Genomic DNA, 18,820 nt, shown 5'->3' on the forward strand with positions numbered 1-18,820 from the left:
AGCCCTGGGGCTTTCTGCACCCCTGGATTAGTGTGTCTATGAATAGTTTAGATTCAATTTAAGACTCTGGAAGGATAAGAATCCCACCCCAGCAAACAGAATAGGTCAATAAACAGTAAATACAACTGCTTTGTGACAGGGTAGTTTTGAAACCTGGCTGGCAATATAACAAACAGTGAGGAGGAAAGTGTACATTACTTTGGAAAAAAGTACTTGGTGTGCTGAAGAAATGTCATCCAGCCACCAGTTGAGTTCCCATATATCGTCTGAGCTGCAGTCTGTGCTCTGTCTGGAGATAGATGTCAGTTTGAGAGGTTTAAATTAATGTGTTTAAGTATTTGCATTTTTACTGCATTTTTGTGGTGGGCTCAGAGGGGACATGGCTGAGCAGACTGGCTCCAGAGGACTTGGAACCAGCTCAACCCAAACATTTGGAAACAAGCAAATCCAAAATCTGGGGCAAGTGGGTGCATGGGAGAACAGGAGTCCAGTTTTGTCACTGCTGAATTCAGGGGCTGAGGAAAATCCCTGCATCCCATGCAGGTAATGGTTGCCCACAAAACATCCACAGACCCTTCTGCTTAAAATGAAGCCTTGCTGGAGTGTGAGGCAGCAAGTCTGTGTTGTCGATGGAGGGCATGGTTTCTCACTGCACTGAGGGGGAACCCTCCTCCCTGCCTGGAGTGAAAGTCAGTGGTCGTCTCTGTATCAATCTCTACATTTTCAGGGTTATCAGTTCTTAAATTCTGGTTGTCACTCGCCATTTTTATGTTGCAGTTAGAGCTTTAAAGCCTCCACAAACCCTCGGATTGAAGCTTTCTTGTAACCATGGTTTAATTCCAATAAAGACAAAGTATTTTCATTGAGTTAAAAAATTTCCCCAGCCATTAAAACACCATGCCAGACTCTGAAGAGCAGAATGGTGATGAAGGCCTCCCTTTCACTGTGATGTCCATTCATGTTCAGCTTCAAGCTCTGCATATTTCCTCGTTGAACACTGATGAAGTCTTTGCAGCCCTTTTTGTTGCGAATGGTGCTCTCTCAGAGTGCAGGGAAGTTCTGTTACGCTGAACTTAAAATAGTCCAAACAGACCTGAAAAACATGCAGAGAACTTTTAGCTGTAGTGCACTTTCAGGCAGCCATAACTGCATACCTAAATTGACTCATAAAATGAGTTTCAAGCAATAGTGCCTTTCACTTTGAGTCTTTTTGGCCTTCCATTTCTGTACCATAATCCTTGATCTCATGGCACCCACGCCTCTAAAACCCATGGCACTTCTATCAGAGAGCCACGTTAATGTTTGTGTTTTCTACCATTTCCTGCAGGCATCCCCAGCTGCTCTAGCAAAAAGCGTTTTGGCTGAAGTTCCAAACCAAGTCGTGGATTATTACAATGGCAAAGGGATAAAACCAAAATGCATGTCAGAGTACGAGTCTTCCAGGACACTAGCTCCATGAACCTGCCTGCACTCTTTTACAAAATTAAAAAAGAAAAATGCTACTGTCTACAACTCCTGTACTTAAAAATGAAACAAAACAAAAAAATAGCACGTTTTGGTGATTTTTAACTAAAATAATCTTTTTCTTTTTTTTTTTGCATGTGTAGCCTAAAGGCTTAAATCTGTTAAGCGGTTGTATTGTTGAAAACTTTTTATGAGAAAAAAATCCCGAAAAAAAAGTGAACTCTTTACATTACAGCATGTCGCCTTGAAATAAAAAGTTATCTGTATCTGGTTTTTATACAGGTTTGTTGAAATTTTGCTATATTTCTTATCTTTACACTGTAAAGCATTTTGAAATATTTATTGAGAGTCATAGACAAAATGTCTTTGGTTTAATCTGCTAAGAACTGAGAGATTTTTCAAAATGGCAGATGCATGAACTGTATTTTGCATGTTTAAAATAAAAACAACACAGTTTTGCAGTTGTCTTTATTTCTCTCTCTGACACAAGGCTGCCTGCTTTCAACTTCCATATTCCAAAGACAGGGTAATAAAGTGTTTCAAGAGATACCTGACCTGAAGCATGGGCATTTCTGATGTTAGCAGCTTATACTATGGACACCAAACATGCCCGCTCAGCCTGGAGCCTGAGTAGTAATTTTTCAAAAGCGTGACACATCCAGCACTTATGGAGGGTTTGGACCACAGCAGTAAACAGGCTTGGAGGGCATGATCCATCAGCATTGCATGTCTTAGAATATGCCTACTTAATCCAAACTATCTGGCTGGCTTTCAAATGGGTTGTATTTTGGCTACTTTATAATGTCTTATGTTTGAGAATTCTTATTTTGTTTCATTTGTATTTTTTAATCTCACATCCAGTATACAACTTTGTGTGACATGTTTTCCAAAAGAAATTTTGCACAGCCTGATTTTGTGACAACTGGTGATTTGTAACTTCATCCTCACACAGATCACTTGTGTTTGAGAGAAAAACTGGTTTTGTACCAAAAGAATATTTAAGCCACCTTTTTTTTTTTTTTAAGAAAAAGAGGACATACAAGAACAAATTGGTAGTGGATTGATCTTTTAATTGAAATATTTCTGTATATAAATGAAGAAATTACATAAGTGTTATTTTTAGTGTTTGAATTTTGGCTTCTTCTTTTGCTGAAAATCAGTAGTGAAGAATGTGACTTGTTAAAAGCTAAGGATAAAATTTGACAAAAAATAATTTGTGTGGGTCTGTCCAAAGGGCATGCCTTTGGACAAGTTATGCTCCTACCAAACTGAAAACATTCTGTTGCTAGTCCCAGAAGAAGCTGTTTTGGGCCAGTGCCGAATATTTTGGAAAACCTCACCTGTGAGCAAGGGATTTTGTTTTAGAAATACATATTTTTAAATGAGTTTGCTGGTAATGTAGAACTCTAGTTCCCTGATTCTCCTTTAGAAGTAACTTCCATGGGATCAGCTTTGATTGAAGGTTTTGTACTATGAAATGAAGGCAGTGGGATAGCCAAGATACATGGGGCTGTCTCCCCAGCACATTCCGTTCTGCTCCATCTATATCCTGCAGTGTAATCACTCATGCTTGCTAGTAAAGATTCCTTCAGCTGACCAGATATTGAACAGCAGCCAGTATTTCTTAGTCATGGGTATAAGTTGTTTGGAGATGTCCCGACTGATAGATCTCACACTTCCATGTAACGGCTGGCACTTCATTTGAGAGCTTACCCTCCCTCTGTGGATGTATTTCATCTGGAAGCTACTGTGATCTTCCTTTATATCTCGTATACCACTCTGTCAACAAATCTTTGTTCTGGTCTACAACATCTCGAGTTTCTTACTCCCATTTCACCCTTTCTTCTCTTTCCTTCCCTATTCTCAAAAGGACCATTTCTGAGCCGTTAAAGCACATGACTGACAAATCAATGACTCCATGTTCTTTGCTCCTCCAATATATTACTTTGTAATCTTGGCCAAGTTGTTTAACTATTCTGCACCTCAGATTCCTCATCTGTAAAATGAAGGTCACTGCCATGTATTCATAAATATCTCACAATAATACTGGGGGACTTCAATATTTGAAAAGTGATTTGAGATCCTCAGAGGCATGATGGTGCTCTCACCATCTAAAGAGTATTACTTTACCCTGGGATGTGCATTTAGGGATGTAATGTACAGCCACAGAAGGGTTAAGCCTCTTTTTTATTATTTGCCAGGCTGTGAAAGTAAACAAAAGCTTTCAGCAAGGAAAAATTAGGAATCAGATAAATTGTTCTTCTGGTACATATGATCTTTGACTAAACTGATTTTTGAAGTGTTTATGGTTACACAGAATTGGGCAGTTACAGCTCTTCATTAGCAGAGGTGTTACAAGGTGCTTCTATAACGTAGCATCACATAAAACACAGAGATCAACAGGTTATTGTATGCTGAGCTGTATAAACCATCAGTCATCTTCATGTGTGTAGTTGGTCTCCATAAGTGCCTCAAGAGAATCCCAGTTGCTGCAGATCTTTCTGTTTACTTCACACAGTCCTGATTATAAATGTTGTCTACTTAAAAATAAATCATTATCAGTGGTTAACATAGGTCAGCAATTCCATAGCAGCCCTCCAGGTATTTGAAGAGACACCTCCACAATATTGAAAAATCAATTAGAAATCTCCTTCAATCTGTACAGATCTCAGCATGCCAAACAATCATGTAATAGTGTGGTGAGTTGGTATAGGATGCACAGAAGACAAAACTAGCCATATGGTAAAAGCTTTCTAATGAGGCTTTGAATGTTATTTTCATTGCTCCAAGCTACTCTGTGCAATAAAATAGTATGGACTTTTTGCAGGGTAATATCATTAAGTATATGAATATATCTCTGAAACAGCATATTTTTCTCCTGTATTATCTACTTAGGGTTTTGGCAAGGCGATTCTGCCTTTAGGCTGAACTGCCATCAGTTTCTCCTGCAGATTTTTTAGTGCAAACTTAAACTTCTACTGCCTTTTGATGGATTGTTTTAAATTCTGAAAACTCCTTTAAAATAAATTATATCTTGTCCTTTTGAGATAATTGATGATCTAAAATATCTTCTCTGCCAACTGTAATCCTGCCTTCTTTTTTACTGTCTCTCAAACCCAATTCAAAATCCAGAAGTCCCAGAAAACCCGAAGATATTCATAAACCCTATTATCCCAAAATACATTAACATCTATTATTCTTGAGTCAGATACTGAACTGAGTTGTATCTTTGGTTTTTAGGGGAAACTAAGTCTACAACAATTTTTAAAAAGCAGTTATACACTGCCAAGCGCTTATTACCCTAAGGAAAAATCTATCCATGTGAAGTTCTTACCATGATAAGCAATACAGTGTTCTACAGAATTTGATGAGTCTACAAGTATGAAAGAAAAACAAAATTATAATACTAGTATTGTTTTAAAACATCTTTTAAACAGTCTCCAAATATCAAAAGTACATAAGTGATGACAGCTAAAAGGTTTAAAGTTTGATCTGTTAGAGACCTGCAGCAGGCAGTGGAGAACAGTGGTCTAAGCCAAGTCTTGCTGCAGGTTGCAGAGGTGATATTCCAACAAACACACAGGTGAAAGGCTCCAGTTCTGTGCAGATTTGTGTGACAAAAGCCCTGCAGCTCTGCAATATTCAACTGCATCCCTCAGGTTTACCCACACACCAAATATTCTGATAGAAGAGCGTGTGGTTTAAGTGAGCTTCATTACTGCACTAAGTTCTGAGCTACCTCCTTCAGTCTGGCTCTCTGGCTGCTCAAACAAGTCATGGCTGACTCCCAGAAAGAACTCGTTATTCAGATTGATATTCCTCACCTGGGATTATGGGTCTTTCAGTCATAACTCCTATGTAAATCTAAACATATGTCCAGTCTTTCCAGCATGAAGGAGTTACTAGACAAACTCCCTTTACTCCTAAGTAGCATGGACATTTCAGTCACAAAGCATTGGTACATTTACATTCACTTTTTTTTTTTAATAGGAAGGATAAGCCGGATGATTCCTAGCACAGGTTTACACTTTTCAGGTTGTTTTTTTTCCTTTATTTATGGGAAGTGCCATTTTGCCCCAAGGAATATAGAGTTTATATCACCATTCATCCTTCACTCAGGTCTTACTTGTATGTGCAGTCCTGGGCTGAAGAATTGAACTATACCAGAGGCAATTTCAGCAATTAGAGCTATATGAGTGATAATAGTCAGCCCAGCTGCACATTTTCTTGCAGCATTCACTGCAAACCATCAATGGGCTGCATGCCCACCTCCTCTTTTCTCTTTTTTCCAATTTCCTTGCAGAGCTGGGGAGATCCTCCAAACTGATCAGGTGAAACCTAGGTGACCTCTCTCCTGGGAAGGCTGCCAGTCCAAAAGTGTTTCCATTTCCTCATTCCTGCCATTATGAGGACTACCCAAGGCAGCAGACTGGGGGGGAAGGTTATTTTCTAATGTTTCATTCTCTTCTTTCCTTCCAAAAACGTGCTAGTCATTTCAACTGCTTTGCAGAAAGTCTTTTACTGTTGTGTTCAGGAGACACTTAAATTCTTGTTCCACTGATTAGAGCAAGTAGTTTGCCATCTGATTGCATTCAGAGTTGCAGTCATCTTGCTACACCCACTCCCCCCTACACACACAAAGTTCATGCCTCTTTAACATCATGAAAAGCTGCATGCACCAAAAAAAAAAAAATCATTTGATTTTACATAATATTAAAAAGGAGAAAAGAACAGCACTAAAACTTACTTCTCCAAAATGTATGTTTGCCCATGTATTGCTTTCCAGCTTACTGGTGCATGAAATCCTGTGTCACCTCAGCTGTGCAGCACACTACATGAGAAAAGCATTATGCTGTGGCAACAAGGCTAGCTTCAGGTGAGAGCATCAAGGGAGCCCTCCTCTCTGGCTGGGAACATCTGTCATGGCTTGGCAAATCACTTAATCTTGCTGTGTGCCTTGGTTCCACATCTTTAAAATGGAAGCAAATAGCATTTTGCTACTTCCTGGGGACTTTGGTGGGGTAAGGACTGTTGTAGGTTGTCGTAGTGCTTACAAATTGGGAGTTAACACCTTTATCATTTTTAGGTTCATTCTTCCCCCTGATACAGAGCAGCAGCATAAGCTACTGATGGACCCCATTAGAAAACACATCTGCATTAAATTTAGCAACATCTCTGTTGCTGTTCTTAATGCCAGGGAGAGAGTGAAAAGATGCAGTGATCACTGTGATAGTGGAGATGACAACCTCAGAGAGGAAATATCCATTGAACTGTGAACTTGGGAGATGCATTTCTGAACACACTATGTGTTTATGTCTTAAAAGGACAAGAAGTAAACATGGGACAAGGGATGTTTATGTAGGCTGCTGGTAGTTTTCTGGATCACATTTTTGGGTGTGAACTGCAAAATTCTGCTCAGTTAACCACTGAGAGGTGCATACAGCCTCTCTCGGATCTGGTTAGCTGGCCACAAGCCTCAAGTGCAACACACACACAAACACACACACACACACACACACAGAGCACAGTGGGGGAGAAGAAGGGGTAGCAGGGTAAAGAGAAACCATAACAGATATCAGCTGACCACACTGTACTCTCATGTGTCTTTAAAAAAAAGAGACTTCTACTGAAACTGAAAGGGAATCTTGTGTTCATACCCCTTCACTATCCTACCAGCCAGAATGTCATCGCTGTGCCTGGCTGCACAGAAACCTGCTGCCTGAGCCATCCATTTTACCAGTACCTTTCACTGGCTACAATATTAAATTTACTTCTGTAAATGTGGCCCTCCCCCTTATGTGGCCTCCACTCGCATGGAGCACAGAGAATCACTGAGTCATAGAATCATCAAGGTTGGGAAAGACCTCCAACATCATTGAGTTAACCCAGCACTGACAGGTCCACCACTAAACCATGTCCTTAAGTGCCACATCTACATGGTTTTTGAACACTTCCAGGGATAGTGATTCCACCACTTCTCTAGGCAGGCTTAACCACCCTTTCCATGAAGAAATTTTTCCCAATATCCAACCTTAATATCCCTGGCACAGCCTGAGGCCCGTTTCGTCTTGTCCTGTCACTTGTCACCTGGGAGAAAACACATGAATCTGCTAAGCTCCATACCTCATAGCTATTTGACAAAGCAGAGACGCTTTTTCCCAGACACCCCCAAACATCTGCTCAACACCTGTGTAATGCAGGAAGGTTTTGAGTCCGTGTTCCTGCAACCTTGCGTGGCCAAGTGGTGCTCACCAGCAGTAAAACTCCACCTGCCGCTGGCACTTCCCCCTTATTGACACTTATTTGCTGGATTTCACTGGCTCGCTGAAGGAATTCAAGCACAGGAGCAGTGGTAGGGATGGAAAGGTTGCGGCGGGGGGCAAAGGGTGCTTATGGCTATTTCTGCACGTCTTCATCCGTCACCCTCTTGGGTGAGCTGTTCCCCCCGGGTCAGAACAGCCCCATCCGCCACGGGTGCTGCATCCCTTATGGGAAGCCGCTGGGGCCAGCCGTGTGGGGGAGAGAATGACGCACGACTCCGACTTTGGGCTGTTTCGGGAGTTTTTATGTTAACTCTCGAGCTCCCCGCCTGCGCGGGCCGGAACCTTCTGTCCGGGGCAGCACGGAAGGTTTGCAGCGCCGTACGCGGAAGGCGACGGCGGCCCCGCCCCGGTGTCGGCATGGCGGGCTGGGGGAGGCTGGCGAGGCTCGGCGGGCGGCTCTGGGCGGCCGCGGCGGCGCCGAGGGTTCCCGGCCACAGGTAGCGGCAGGGCTGGGAGGGGAAGGGGCTCCTGCGGAGGTGGGGCGCGGGGCGGGACCGGCGGGAGGAGCGGGGGCTGAGCGTGGCTCGGCCCCTATCGCAGCCCAGAGGTGAGGGGCTCCTCGGCGGCCCTTTGCCCTCGGTGGCGTCTTGGGTCGCCACCCCTTGGAGAGGCCTCTTTGTGCAGCCTGCCGGCACTGCTTTGCGAGTGGTGGTGCTCCGGGTTACTGCTGGAGCCCTTCAGCCTTAGAAATGCCCCCAGCCTGTGTGGGGGTTCTGGCAGGACAGGCATGTTTACATCCAGAGCATCTTTGCTGCATAGTGAGCGACTTGACCTGCTGTGTTTTGGGTCGCCTTGGCCTGGCCTTGTGCGATCACTGCTTGTGTTGTTAAACACTCCACCTCACTGTCCTTGCAGAGAACTGGGGAGCATTCTGGTTTTTCTGAGCCCTCACAGAAATTAAGGCAGGACCCTGAGCTGTTTAGCGATGAGTGTAGAACCAGAGATTGTTGGGGCTGGAAGGGAGCTGAGCAGCTCCGTTCAAAGCTGAGGTCTAGCTTCCTTCTCACAGTGTGGCCAGCTCTGAGGTTAGACCGTGTTGCACAGGGCTTTCTGGTTTGGGGCCTTGAGAGCCTCTAAGGACAGAGACTGCACAGCCTCTCTGTTTGATTGTCTTCAGGCAAAACACTTTTTCTGTACATCAAATCAGAATCCCCTTTTCAGTTTGTACCCCTTCTCTCATTCTTCTGCATGCACCTCAGTAAATATCACCTGCTTCTGTCTTGTCAGTGACTTTCTCACAGGCATTGGAAAGCTGCTGTCAGGTCCACCCTAGGCCACCTCTTTTCCAGACTAAACCAAACCCAGTTACCTCACTCCTTCTGGTAGAGCAGGTGCTCCAGCCCCTGGTATTTTTGTATACCACATCTGGATTCACTCATTTGTAAACATCCCATTTGTACTGGGGACCTGAAACTGGATTTAGTATTGCAGATGTGGTCTATTTGGAGTGCTGAGGAAAGGGTAAGTGCTTGCCTTGATCTCCTGACTGTGCTTCTGTTGATAAAGTCCAGGCTGCTGTTAGTCTTCATTGCTGTGAGGAGCCTGCTGGCTCCCTGTTTACCTTTTTGCCCCCAGGACCTTCCAGGTCCTTGGCCTAACTGGGGAGCAGCTCTGCTAAAGTCACAGCCTGTACTCTCGCAAGAGGTTATTCCATCCCAGATGTGGATGGGACTGTGCATTTCTCCTTTATGAATTTCATTGGGTTCCACGTCGGCTTGTCTCTCTGACTGGCAGAGGGACACTCTTGAGCATCATCCACTGCTCCCTTCAAACTTAAGAAGGGTGCACTCATCCCCTCTTATAGGTCATGATAAAGATATTAAATATGACAAATCCCTGAATAGACACTTGAGGAACTCTGTTTGTAACTAGCCTTCTGATAGAGTCCAAACCACTAGCCATGGCTCTTTCAGTCAGCTGATCCAGCCAGGTTTTTGCCCATCTGATAGTCCACCCATCCATGCCATAATATCCCAGCTTGGATAGAAAGATACCACAGGAGATGGTGTTAGAAAGCCTTGCTAAAGTTAAAAACACCCACTGCTATCTTCTCATTCATGAATCTTAGCTTTTTTTTATCATAAGGAGTGGCTGGTTTTTTTGTTGTTGCTTGCTCCCCTTTGGTGCACTTTATAATACTTCAAAAGTTAGATGAGAACATGACAAAGAATTAGGTGGTTTTGGTCATGAGTGGCCAGTTTGAGTGATGGTGGTTGACTACCTTGGTAGTATGATTTTGGTCTTTATGACTGTATGCTGTGTCATGTAATGATTTGTGTTATTCATTACATTGCAAACATACGTGTCACAAGACATTATTTAAACTGATAAGACGCTTAAAACTTTTTTCCCACCACTGGAAAGGGGACAGCTGGGCTTTCTAGTCAGGCACACTAATAGTGCAACATGGTGGCACGAGCATCTTTCTGAAGAGAATGTGGAGTTCCTGAAGAAGATAACTGCGGAGGAATACAAAGCTCAGACAGCCAGCAAGCTCTGCCCTCTGAAAGATGAGCCTTGGCCACTGAATGAGTGGACACCAGGTGAGAAAGTATCTCTTCTGAAATACCAAACTCGTGCTGAAATTATTACTGTTGTTGTGTTGTTGCATTCAGTAACATCAGGATTGTGCCTTGTAAAGTATTCTCCTTTTTGCTTTGACATCAATGATTCAATACATTTAGTAAATAAGTAAATGTAATACATCAGTTCTCTAAAAAGCATTCAAAATATTACATGGTGTTAAGAACTCTTAGTTTTTAGTCTGTATCAGCATTTGGCCTATCTGACTGCTGTACAATGACAAGATAATAAAGTAAAAATTTGTCAAAAAAGACTCCTTAGAATATAAAGTATATGACCTTGAAAATGTTCTTGTAAATACTGCTGGGCTCTGAAGAAAAACTGTGGTATATAATACATCCCACTTCTGTGATTCCAAAGTTTTATGGTCTGGAACACAGTATTAAGTTTTTGAGCCTCCAAAAGGGTCACATCATTTGGGTGGCAGACTTGACATGCTGCCTTTGCTATACAGATTTGCAAAGATTGGGTGGGAGGAACCTCTTACAGTAAACTTTTCAATAGTTAGCTTGACTCTAAAACATGGGTGTTGTATTTAAAGAAAAAATTAAGGGAGTCTGAAGTATTGGTTCTTTTAATGGGGAACTGGTTGCATGTTCTATCAAACACAACTGGAACAGATAGAACTTCACTGCTAGTGGGATTAAAAACAATTAACAGGTTATTCTCAGCCTACTCATGGGGAGTCAGTGAAGTTTTTTCTCCTTCACCTCCTTAGGAAAGATCAGAGTTAATGAAAGTTATGAAATGAACCCTTTCAAAGATTAAGTATGGAGTTGCATTCCTGTTCTGTTTTAACCTACAGATTCCATCAGAGTTGGTGTTGTTGCAGTAAAACTGGGAATGATGCCAATATGGACCAAGTCAGGAAAAAAACATGCTGTCACATTACTTAAGGTGAAATAAATCATAATGAATTTCATCTCCTGTCCTGTATTCAGATCGTTAGCCAGACATTTCAGTCAAAAGTGAAAGTGATTACTTGTACAGAGTAGGAAATCCCGAAAGAAAGGAAAGGCTTTTTTTGGTCGTGGGTAGTACACCACGCCCACTCTGTTTATATCCCGAACTTTCTGGGAGCAGTCTGCCTTCTGCCTCAGCTATTCAGGTGCTCCAGAGCTGTGAGCAATGTTACCTAGGTGAGGCAACATAAAGCTGGGGTTAACTACCTCACTTAACTTTTTTTATTTTGCCACCTGCAGGTACTTTGGGATTAGTTTCACCTTGGTTTCTGAGCCTTTGTAGCCCTGAAGCTGCTTCTTCATATTCTCTGGCAGCTACTATTGTCATGAAGCCTTTTGCTCACGTGTTACTGCTGTATGATGAACCAGTGCCGTGAAGGACATCAGGTTTGCAGGGCAAAAGAGCAGGAGTCTGAAATGTCAGCTCTTACTGTATGCTTTGCAAGCTTACAGAAGGGATTTTGCAGATATTGCATGCAAAAGATGACTATAAAAGATTATTTGATTTCTAGAGCATTTAAGAAAATAGTTTGCATTCTACTAATATTTTTTTCCTAAAATCAGTCTTTAGTTGATTGGTAAAAGAGTGTCTACAGTAAAAAAGTAACAAACACTACAGCTTACTATTTTTAAACTGTATCTTCTGTTATGAAGACAGAGACTGCCTTAATTTCACTTGTTTTAATAATCTCTTACTATCGTCTTAAAGCACACACATCTGCTTATACTCAAATAAACACTTTTCCTTTTCTTAAGGTGCAAGATTGTCATGTTTTAAGATACGTTTCAAAGGAAGATTCGGGTGGAAAAACAGCTAAGCTGCTTGTTGGAGGCAAAAACGTATCTCCTTTTTCTGTAAGTGAACCTCTCTGGGTGTTACTGTTAGAATAGTTGTTTCTGTTGTCCTTGCAATATGAAAGTAGCATAGGTAGACTTCTCTGAAAGATTGACAGACACCTGTGCTTTGGAACAGATCTTTTGTCGCATTCACCTTGCTTATTTCCTAACACTACTGTAAATTCTTGGTTAAGAGAATAGCAAGAAGAATTTTTGAAAGTTTTGCCTCTTGATTCTCGAGGAAAGCTGTGGGTTTAGGAAGTTGCTTTGATGTGCAGTGTCCTATGCTGGTGAAAGGGTCTGAAGGACTATTACTAGTGTAGAAACATATGTTCACCATGTCTGTGGAGGTGCAATTAAGATGAGAACTGCAAGATGCACACTTTAATGGCCTGTTGTAAACTTACCCAACTTCTTCGGATGTTTAGATTTTGTTCTCTAGCTTATTCTTCCATACTGTTTTATTGGGTGTAGTTGTAATTTTTCCACATGTCTGTTGACATTGTTTAATTTGCCTATAGTTTTACTGATGAGTAAGTTTAAGACTTAAATTTTCAAAAAGATAGCTTCATCAAGAGCTGTATCAAAACCACTCATTCAGACACTCCAGTTTCCTGGTGTGGAATTCCCAGATACCTTCAGTGGTTAAGGTTGTCTAGCAGAGCTGTCATTTCTAAGGAGGAAAATTGAATTATAGATCAAGGTAGGAACAAAGCTTTCTGTCAAAGGATTGCAATTTCTGTGATCCGTTATTTCTGTAAAATGCCATTTTTTGCTTCTTGCAGTGTCCTGACACTCATTTGTCTGATTTAGTCAAGTAAAAAATATCCAGGGCTCATGACCACTAAGCAGATTATCTCAGCTGATTGTGGCTTTTTCAGGACGTGGATTTCACTTTTTCAAACTGACAGTTGTCCCAGAGCCTCAAAATTAATCTGTGTACTTGTTTCTGCTTTACCAGAGGTGAGGGAAGAAGGAGCCTTTTAATTTGCTAAACCTGTTGGCCTTTATAGTATATTCTACTGATTTTGAGCAGGCTGATACTTTAAGGTACCTCTCTGGTATTCAGTGGGTTTATGCCATGTTTCACCATCGCTGCTTGTAGTTTCAGGTGTCTGTCCTGTCAGTTTAGTCCATTTCCACTTTCCAGATGTGACATTTTTCCTGGAAAAATGACAGCTCTGTTTTTTCTTTCATGTTACTTTGGTCTAAGACATGCAAGAACTATGTGAATAAAAATTTTCAAGTTGTATTTTGCACATTAGACTCCTTACAGTTGATCTTCTTCTCAAGTAGATGATGTTAGCAGTAATTCAGTCTGTTGTCAGAGTAATAACGTGTGGGATGTAAGGAGGTATAAAGAAAAATTTCTGTTTAAATAGCTCCTATGAACTAAGAAAATTTCTTCAAAGATAAACTACCTAAAAGGTCAACTCAAGGACTTTTTAGTAGTGTGAGTTATGTTAATGACTCTCTCTGGGCATAACTTTTCCCAAGTTAGCTTCAATTAATTTGATTGAACTTAGATTAATTTTAATAAAAAATTAATTAAATATCCTTAGACCGATCTGTGATGAAGGCCTGGCCTGAGACTGAACTGTGTATTATGATTATACTGAGCTCTGTATTATTGTTGTTGTTATCATCATTGTCATAGTATAAACTAGATAATTCCTAAGGAAGAATTTGGCATGCTGATTCTGAGCAATTTTGCTTGTTGAGGTACTAACAAATGAGGTATTTCTGTGGTTTAGCTGCAAGTTTGAATCACTGCTATGCTATGTTTATCAGCCTTTTTACGTGTTTCTTTTCTCTTTGGAATGTCAAAAGTGAGAATTAAAGGAAGGGTAAATGATACTGTATTGTATTAGCATAAGCAATTTATCTTCTGTTAGTTCCTCATAGGAACATCTGTCTTCCTCAGATTCCTCACAGCTTCTGATTTTTAATGAGTTCAAACAAAAGATTCCCTCAGTAATTTTACTAACAAAGAATTTTCTATATTTCTTTTGAGTGTCAAATTGCTTAAAAGCTGATAAGGAATATTGCACTTTTAGCAAGATATTTTTTTTTTTTCCTTTTTAGCTTGATATATGTCACTCTGCTACGAGTGAAGAGATTTTTCACGATTTTTTAATGCAAACTGTTTTCAAATTTACAGTTCTGACAGTGTTCTAACATTTTTTGGTCAAAAATATTTTATATGCTTCCCATAAGTGAGGGCATATTGATCATTTTCCTATAATACTGGAAGATATCACTGGTTAGATAGTTTAGAACATCTGAGAATTCACTCAATATTGCTTTTTAGGAAGGCTTTGTAAAGACTGCAGTGTTTTGTTTGTAAAAGTACATCTCTCTGACTCAACTGTTGTTGCAGTAGAACAGTGCAAGGCTATAGCCTTGAGTAGGACTCGAGATGTAAGTGAATTTTACCCTTTGGCTTCACTGTGCTTTTCTTCAGCTGTGGTAGCACAGGCCTCCCCTTGCTGTAGCTTAAGGCAGCAGTTTCACATAACAGTGGAAGTAAAGGATTCATATACAGGCACTTAGTAGAAAGGCCATATCTTTATTTTTAATTCTCACATATGATTCTACAGATTAAAACAGTTGTCCTCCATTGATGCCTCAAATATTCGTGGTCTTAGGGAGATTTTGTATGTAGCTGATTTTTTTTTAAAGGTATCTGAAGTGTTTTGTACTGTGAACTCAAGTTAACAAATCACTAGGAGAAAACTTTTCACTCTCAAAGACTTTCTATCCACACTTTCTCCTCAAACAAAGACAGATTTTTATACTTAAAATTGCTGGTTTTTTTCTAAGAGATTCTCATCATCTTGCTTCCTCATTCTTCATAAAACTTCCTCTCTTGTTCTAACACTTTTTAACAAATTTTTGAAAACAAAAGAAAGGACATCATGCAAATTTTCAAAACTGCGTTTTCAAATAAACTATGTTACTTAAGTTATCCAAATTATTTTGTCTTAAAACACAGAAAAAAATTTTGAGAGAGAGAACTGTGCAGAAGTTTTGAGAAGTGAACCTCAGAGATGTGACTATCCTAGTGTGGCAGTATTGTTAGATGCTTAAATTGCTTTCTAGGAGAATTCATTTGAAGAAAATTTAAGTGGCATTCCTTTTTTCCTGTGGCTACAATTTACCTGCATTACTGTTTCTGTTGCTTGGTTTCATCTCATGGTCAGCAGTTCTGTGAGCTGTCTTGTTTAAAACAGCTGAGAATAATTTTAAGTACTTTTAAATTTGTCAGAATCCTCTGAAAAGAAGATCCTGCTTTATTAAGTCAGCAGTGGTTTGACACTGAGTGTACTTGGTATATCTTAAAAATACATGAATCATAAACTTGTTGTTCTTGATTTTTCTTTTTTTTGTCCAGAGACTCAAAATTCTGTTCTGTGGAAAAGTTAAGCCTTTTGAGAATTTTCTGCAAGATGAGACTTTGTTTCTATTGTTTTCTTAGTTAAATCAAATAAATTGTATTTATGGTAGTGTGGAACTAAGTCATCAGTAGCTTTGAAAAAGAGACCATATTTTTAAATTATTACAAAACTCTTTGTAAGCCATGACAAAAACAGTAGTATCTTTTATTTATATTGTAAATGATTCTGATCTTGGAAATCTTCATATGTATCTTATTTATATAATGTAGCTGTAGGGTAACTAGTTGGCAGAAAATAAAATGCAGAGACAGGAGTTTTAAATAAATTTTATGTAGAGATAAAATGCTACTCTCAGGATAAAATTTTAGTATGATATATCTGTTCCCCTGAGTGGTGTTGACAGTCTGTAATCATTTTCTGTGCTAGGTTGATCTTGGGTATTTTAAGATCACTTCTTTTTTACGGCTGCTTTTTGTTACAGAAACCAGAGTCTGCACATCAGATTTTTAAAGAAGCTGGAGTACCACGAAAGCAGAAAGTTGCAACATTTAATGTAACAGATGATGCCATAATTAAGCCAGGTAATTTTTTGAGTTGCTGATTATTACATGCACGATCATTTAACATCTGCCACTTGTAGACCTAAACAAAGTTATGACGTGTATTTCATTTTTGTTTTGTATGGAAGTTGCCGAATTATTCTTTGTCATTAAGTACAAACATACTTTTTTCTTAGGGAAAATTAGAAATTTATTGTTTAGTTGATGAGAAGTAGGATTTTTCCTTTTTCTGGGGAAACAGAATCTAATCAGTGTTTCGATTGATTAGAAAGGTAGTCCAATCCAATTTACTAATATGAACATTGAATTAAGAAGTAAGTCTGTAACCTTGACTCACTGGCTGGGAATAAATATGAATGCAGTTATGGGAAGTTCTGTGTTTATCCTTATGAGAGGGACACAGAATTTTGTGGTAATGTTTCTCAGGAACCTAAAACAGCAGTTTGAGGTTTTTTTTCTTCTTGCTCCATTCAGAAGTAGAACTGATGGCTGTCATTGAGGATGTTTTTTCTGACAGCTTGCAAAGTAAAGCACACTAAAATGTGTTTATAACAAATGTTCTCACTAAAAATCAGTATGAGGAGTTTGGAGATCTAACAAAAAGTTTTAAGTTTCTAAGGTTATATTAGGTAGTGCACTTAGGTTGCTTTCGCTTTTGACGATTATAGGTATTTTCTGAAGAATGATGTAGGGTTGGAAATTCTAATATATTGTGTATTTCCTTGCCATTAGTGAAGCTTTTTGTAAGATCTTTTTAAGACAGTGTGGTAACTGATAAAAATCAAATCTGACACGCTAAATGGAAGCAAAAGCTTGAGATAAAGCAGAATTGCTTTACCAGTTTTCAATAAACTGGTTTTGCAGTGCATGTATTTTGTACATAACATCCTTTGTATGCATGATTTTGTGTCAGTTGACAGGCATCTTATTCCAGGTGTGTATGGATTATATAATATAACATGACATAATATGAGAATTTTTATGCTTGAGATTTATGAGAGGTTTACATCATTTCAGTTTGCATTTGTACAGATTTGAAAAAGCATGAGAATGGATGTGGACATGAAGCAATTAAAATTTCACTTTTTTAATGGATGTAAAACAGGTTGGAAACTGTGAAATATGCAGCTATATAGATCTATATAGATTTATCGCAAACTAAGTTATTAATTTTGGTTTGTTGTGGGGTTTTTTTTAAGCTGCTAATAAAAGAATATTGCACTTGAATAAAAAAAATCACTGAAGACAAAATAAATCTAAAAGTAATATTTTGATACTGCAAGTATTTAAGGAATTAGTGTAATTACAGTGAGGTGAGTGGTGTCACTGACCTAGAGTAGCACTACTTCTGCTGAAAGTTAGTGTATAGGTAATCCCCCAGTGGATGAGGCTGTACTTCTGCCATAGTCTTTACTTTGGAAACACCATGTCTTAATAAAGAGAAAGCATTGCGAAACTGTCTTTTTTTTTTTTTATTCTTAACCACATTTTTTATAGTAAGTGGGTTTTCTTTGTGGCTTGATTGTTTTTTGTTTTGTTTTTTTTTTTTAAAAAAACTCTCCACCTTGTAAAGTTCTGGTAGTTCTAAGTACAGCATGTTCTGTTTTCTTGCTAAGTGTGTTTATTATGAATCTTAACTAATTAGACGTTTGGGGCTTTGTGTATGAAGTACAATGTACCTCAGTAGAGCCCTGGCCCTTCCTTCCTATTCATCTAAAATTGGTCTAGGACCTGAGAAATGTGCTTCAGTAGTAAATACAAAGCATCTCTCTTACTCTGTGAAGTTCATAAAGAAGAATAAATAATATGTGAATAAGTTTTCTTTCCTTTGCTGTGACTGTAATCTACCCTGTATGATAATGACTGGATAGCGATTTAAGGACTTCAGCACTTAGTTGAACATGATCTCTCCTCTTCTTTTGAAGGTACTCCTTTGTATGCTGCTCACTTCCGCCCGGGGCAGTTCGTGGATGTTACTGCAAAAACGTAGGTTTCTAATGATTTAACGTGTGTGGTTCATCTGTCAAAGAGACTGGTTCTCTTTTTCTTCCCTCTGCTTTGTCTTGACCCCGTGGATCACAAAAGCTGAAATACAGTTGCAAGAGTAGTGACAGGAAATACATGTCCACTCATTGGATCAGCAGTATAAAATTATTTTTCTTTGCTTTTGATTATGAGCAAGATGAATAATTAATACTATTAGGGCGATGGTTCTGCCTGTATCTGTCACATGTACATGGAAGGGCTAGACAAACAGCTTGAGAAAATGTTGTTCAAGCTTAGCATGGGCAAAGAGATCTATAATGCAGCATCTGTGGTATGTAGAAGTGGGGAATGAATGCTGAAAGGCATCAGTTCTCAAAAAGACTGCTTGAATTTGATTTCATGAAGAGATGTGAAGAGAGATGTATCATGTGGACTGAAAAAAAAGCAAAAAGATATTGAATACATTTAGCAGGACAACAGAGCTGTCAAATTCCTTTTTTTTTTCTGTTTTCTCTCATATTCCAGCTCATGTCCTTGCCAGCAGTGGCTAATGATCTTTTAGTTTAATGTGGGAGGAATGATTTCCTTTCAGACCACTGTGAATGCCAAATTAGAGCTCAAGTGGTAGAGAGTGTCAAAAGAAAAATTGGCATCTTGTGGCAAAGACTAGTCATGGCTCTTGTGGTACATCTGTGATTTCCACTGAC

General features: G+C 39.5%; 2 protein-coding genes and 1 long non-coding RNA gene across 5 annotated transcripts in view; 2 read left to right on the forward strand and 1 right to left on the reverse strand.

Moving 5' to 3' along the window:
- Nucleotides 1–2,483, forward strand: part of CPNE4 (copine 4) — a 228,343-nt gene extending 225,860 nt beyond the window's left edge. For all 3 annotated transcript variants that reach the window (XM_064671603.1, XM_064671613.1, XM_064671592.1), the window contains exon 16: nucleotides 1,328–2,483. In XM_064671603.1, coding sequence (XP_064527673.1) covers nucleotides 1,328–1,459 — 132 coding nt within the window. In that variant the 3' untranslated portion in view covers nucleotides 1,460–2,483. The remainder of the gene's footprint in view (nucleotides 1–1,327) is intronic.
- LOC135422471 (uncharacterized) lies at nucleotides 810–7,925 on the reverse strand. Its single transcript, XR_010434491.1, has 2 exons — nucleotides 7,717–7,925; nucleotides 810–1,093 (listed from the first exon to the last, which is right to left on the reverse strand). It is a non-coding gene; the product is annotated as an uncharacterized LOC135422471 (long non-coding RNA).
- MRPL3 (mitochondrial ribosomal protein L3) overlaps nucleotides 7,842–18,820 on the forward strand; it is a 32,420-nt gene continuing 21,441 nt past the window's right edge. Inside the window, exons 1-6 of the mRNA XM_064671621.1 lie at nucleotides 7,842–8,224; nucleotides 10,152–10,330; nucleotides 11,176–11,267; nucleotides 12,089–12,187; nucleotides 16,049–16,148; nucleotides 18,053–18,113. Of these exons, the coding sequence (XP_064527691.1) occupies nucleotides 7,857–8,224; nucleotides 10,152–10,330; nucleotides 11,176–11,267; nucleotides 12,089–12,187; nucleotides 16,049–16,148; nucleotides 18,053–18,113 (899 nt within the window). The 5' untranslated portion in view covers nucleotides 7,842–7,856. The remainder of the gene's footprint in view (nucleotides 8,225–10,151; nucleotides 10,331–11,175; nucleotides 11,268–12,088; nucleotides 12,188–16,048; nucleotides 16,149–18,052; nucleotides 18,114–18,820) is intronic.

Source organism: Pseudopipra pipra, chromosome 1 (genome assembly GCF_036250125.1).
Source record: "Pseudopipra pipra isolate bDixPip1 chromosome 1, bDixPip1.hap1, whole genome shotgun sequence".
Lineage (NCBI taxonomy): Eukaryota > Metazoa > Chordata > Aves > Passeriformes > Pipridae > Pseudopipra > Pseudopipra pipra.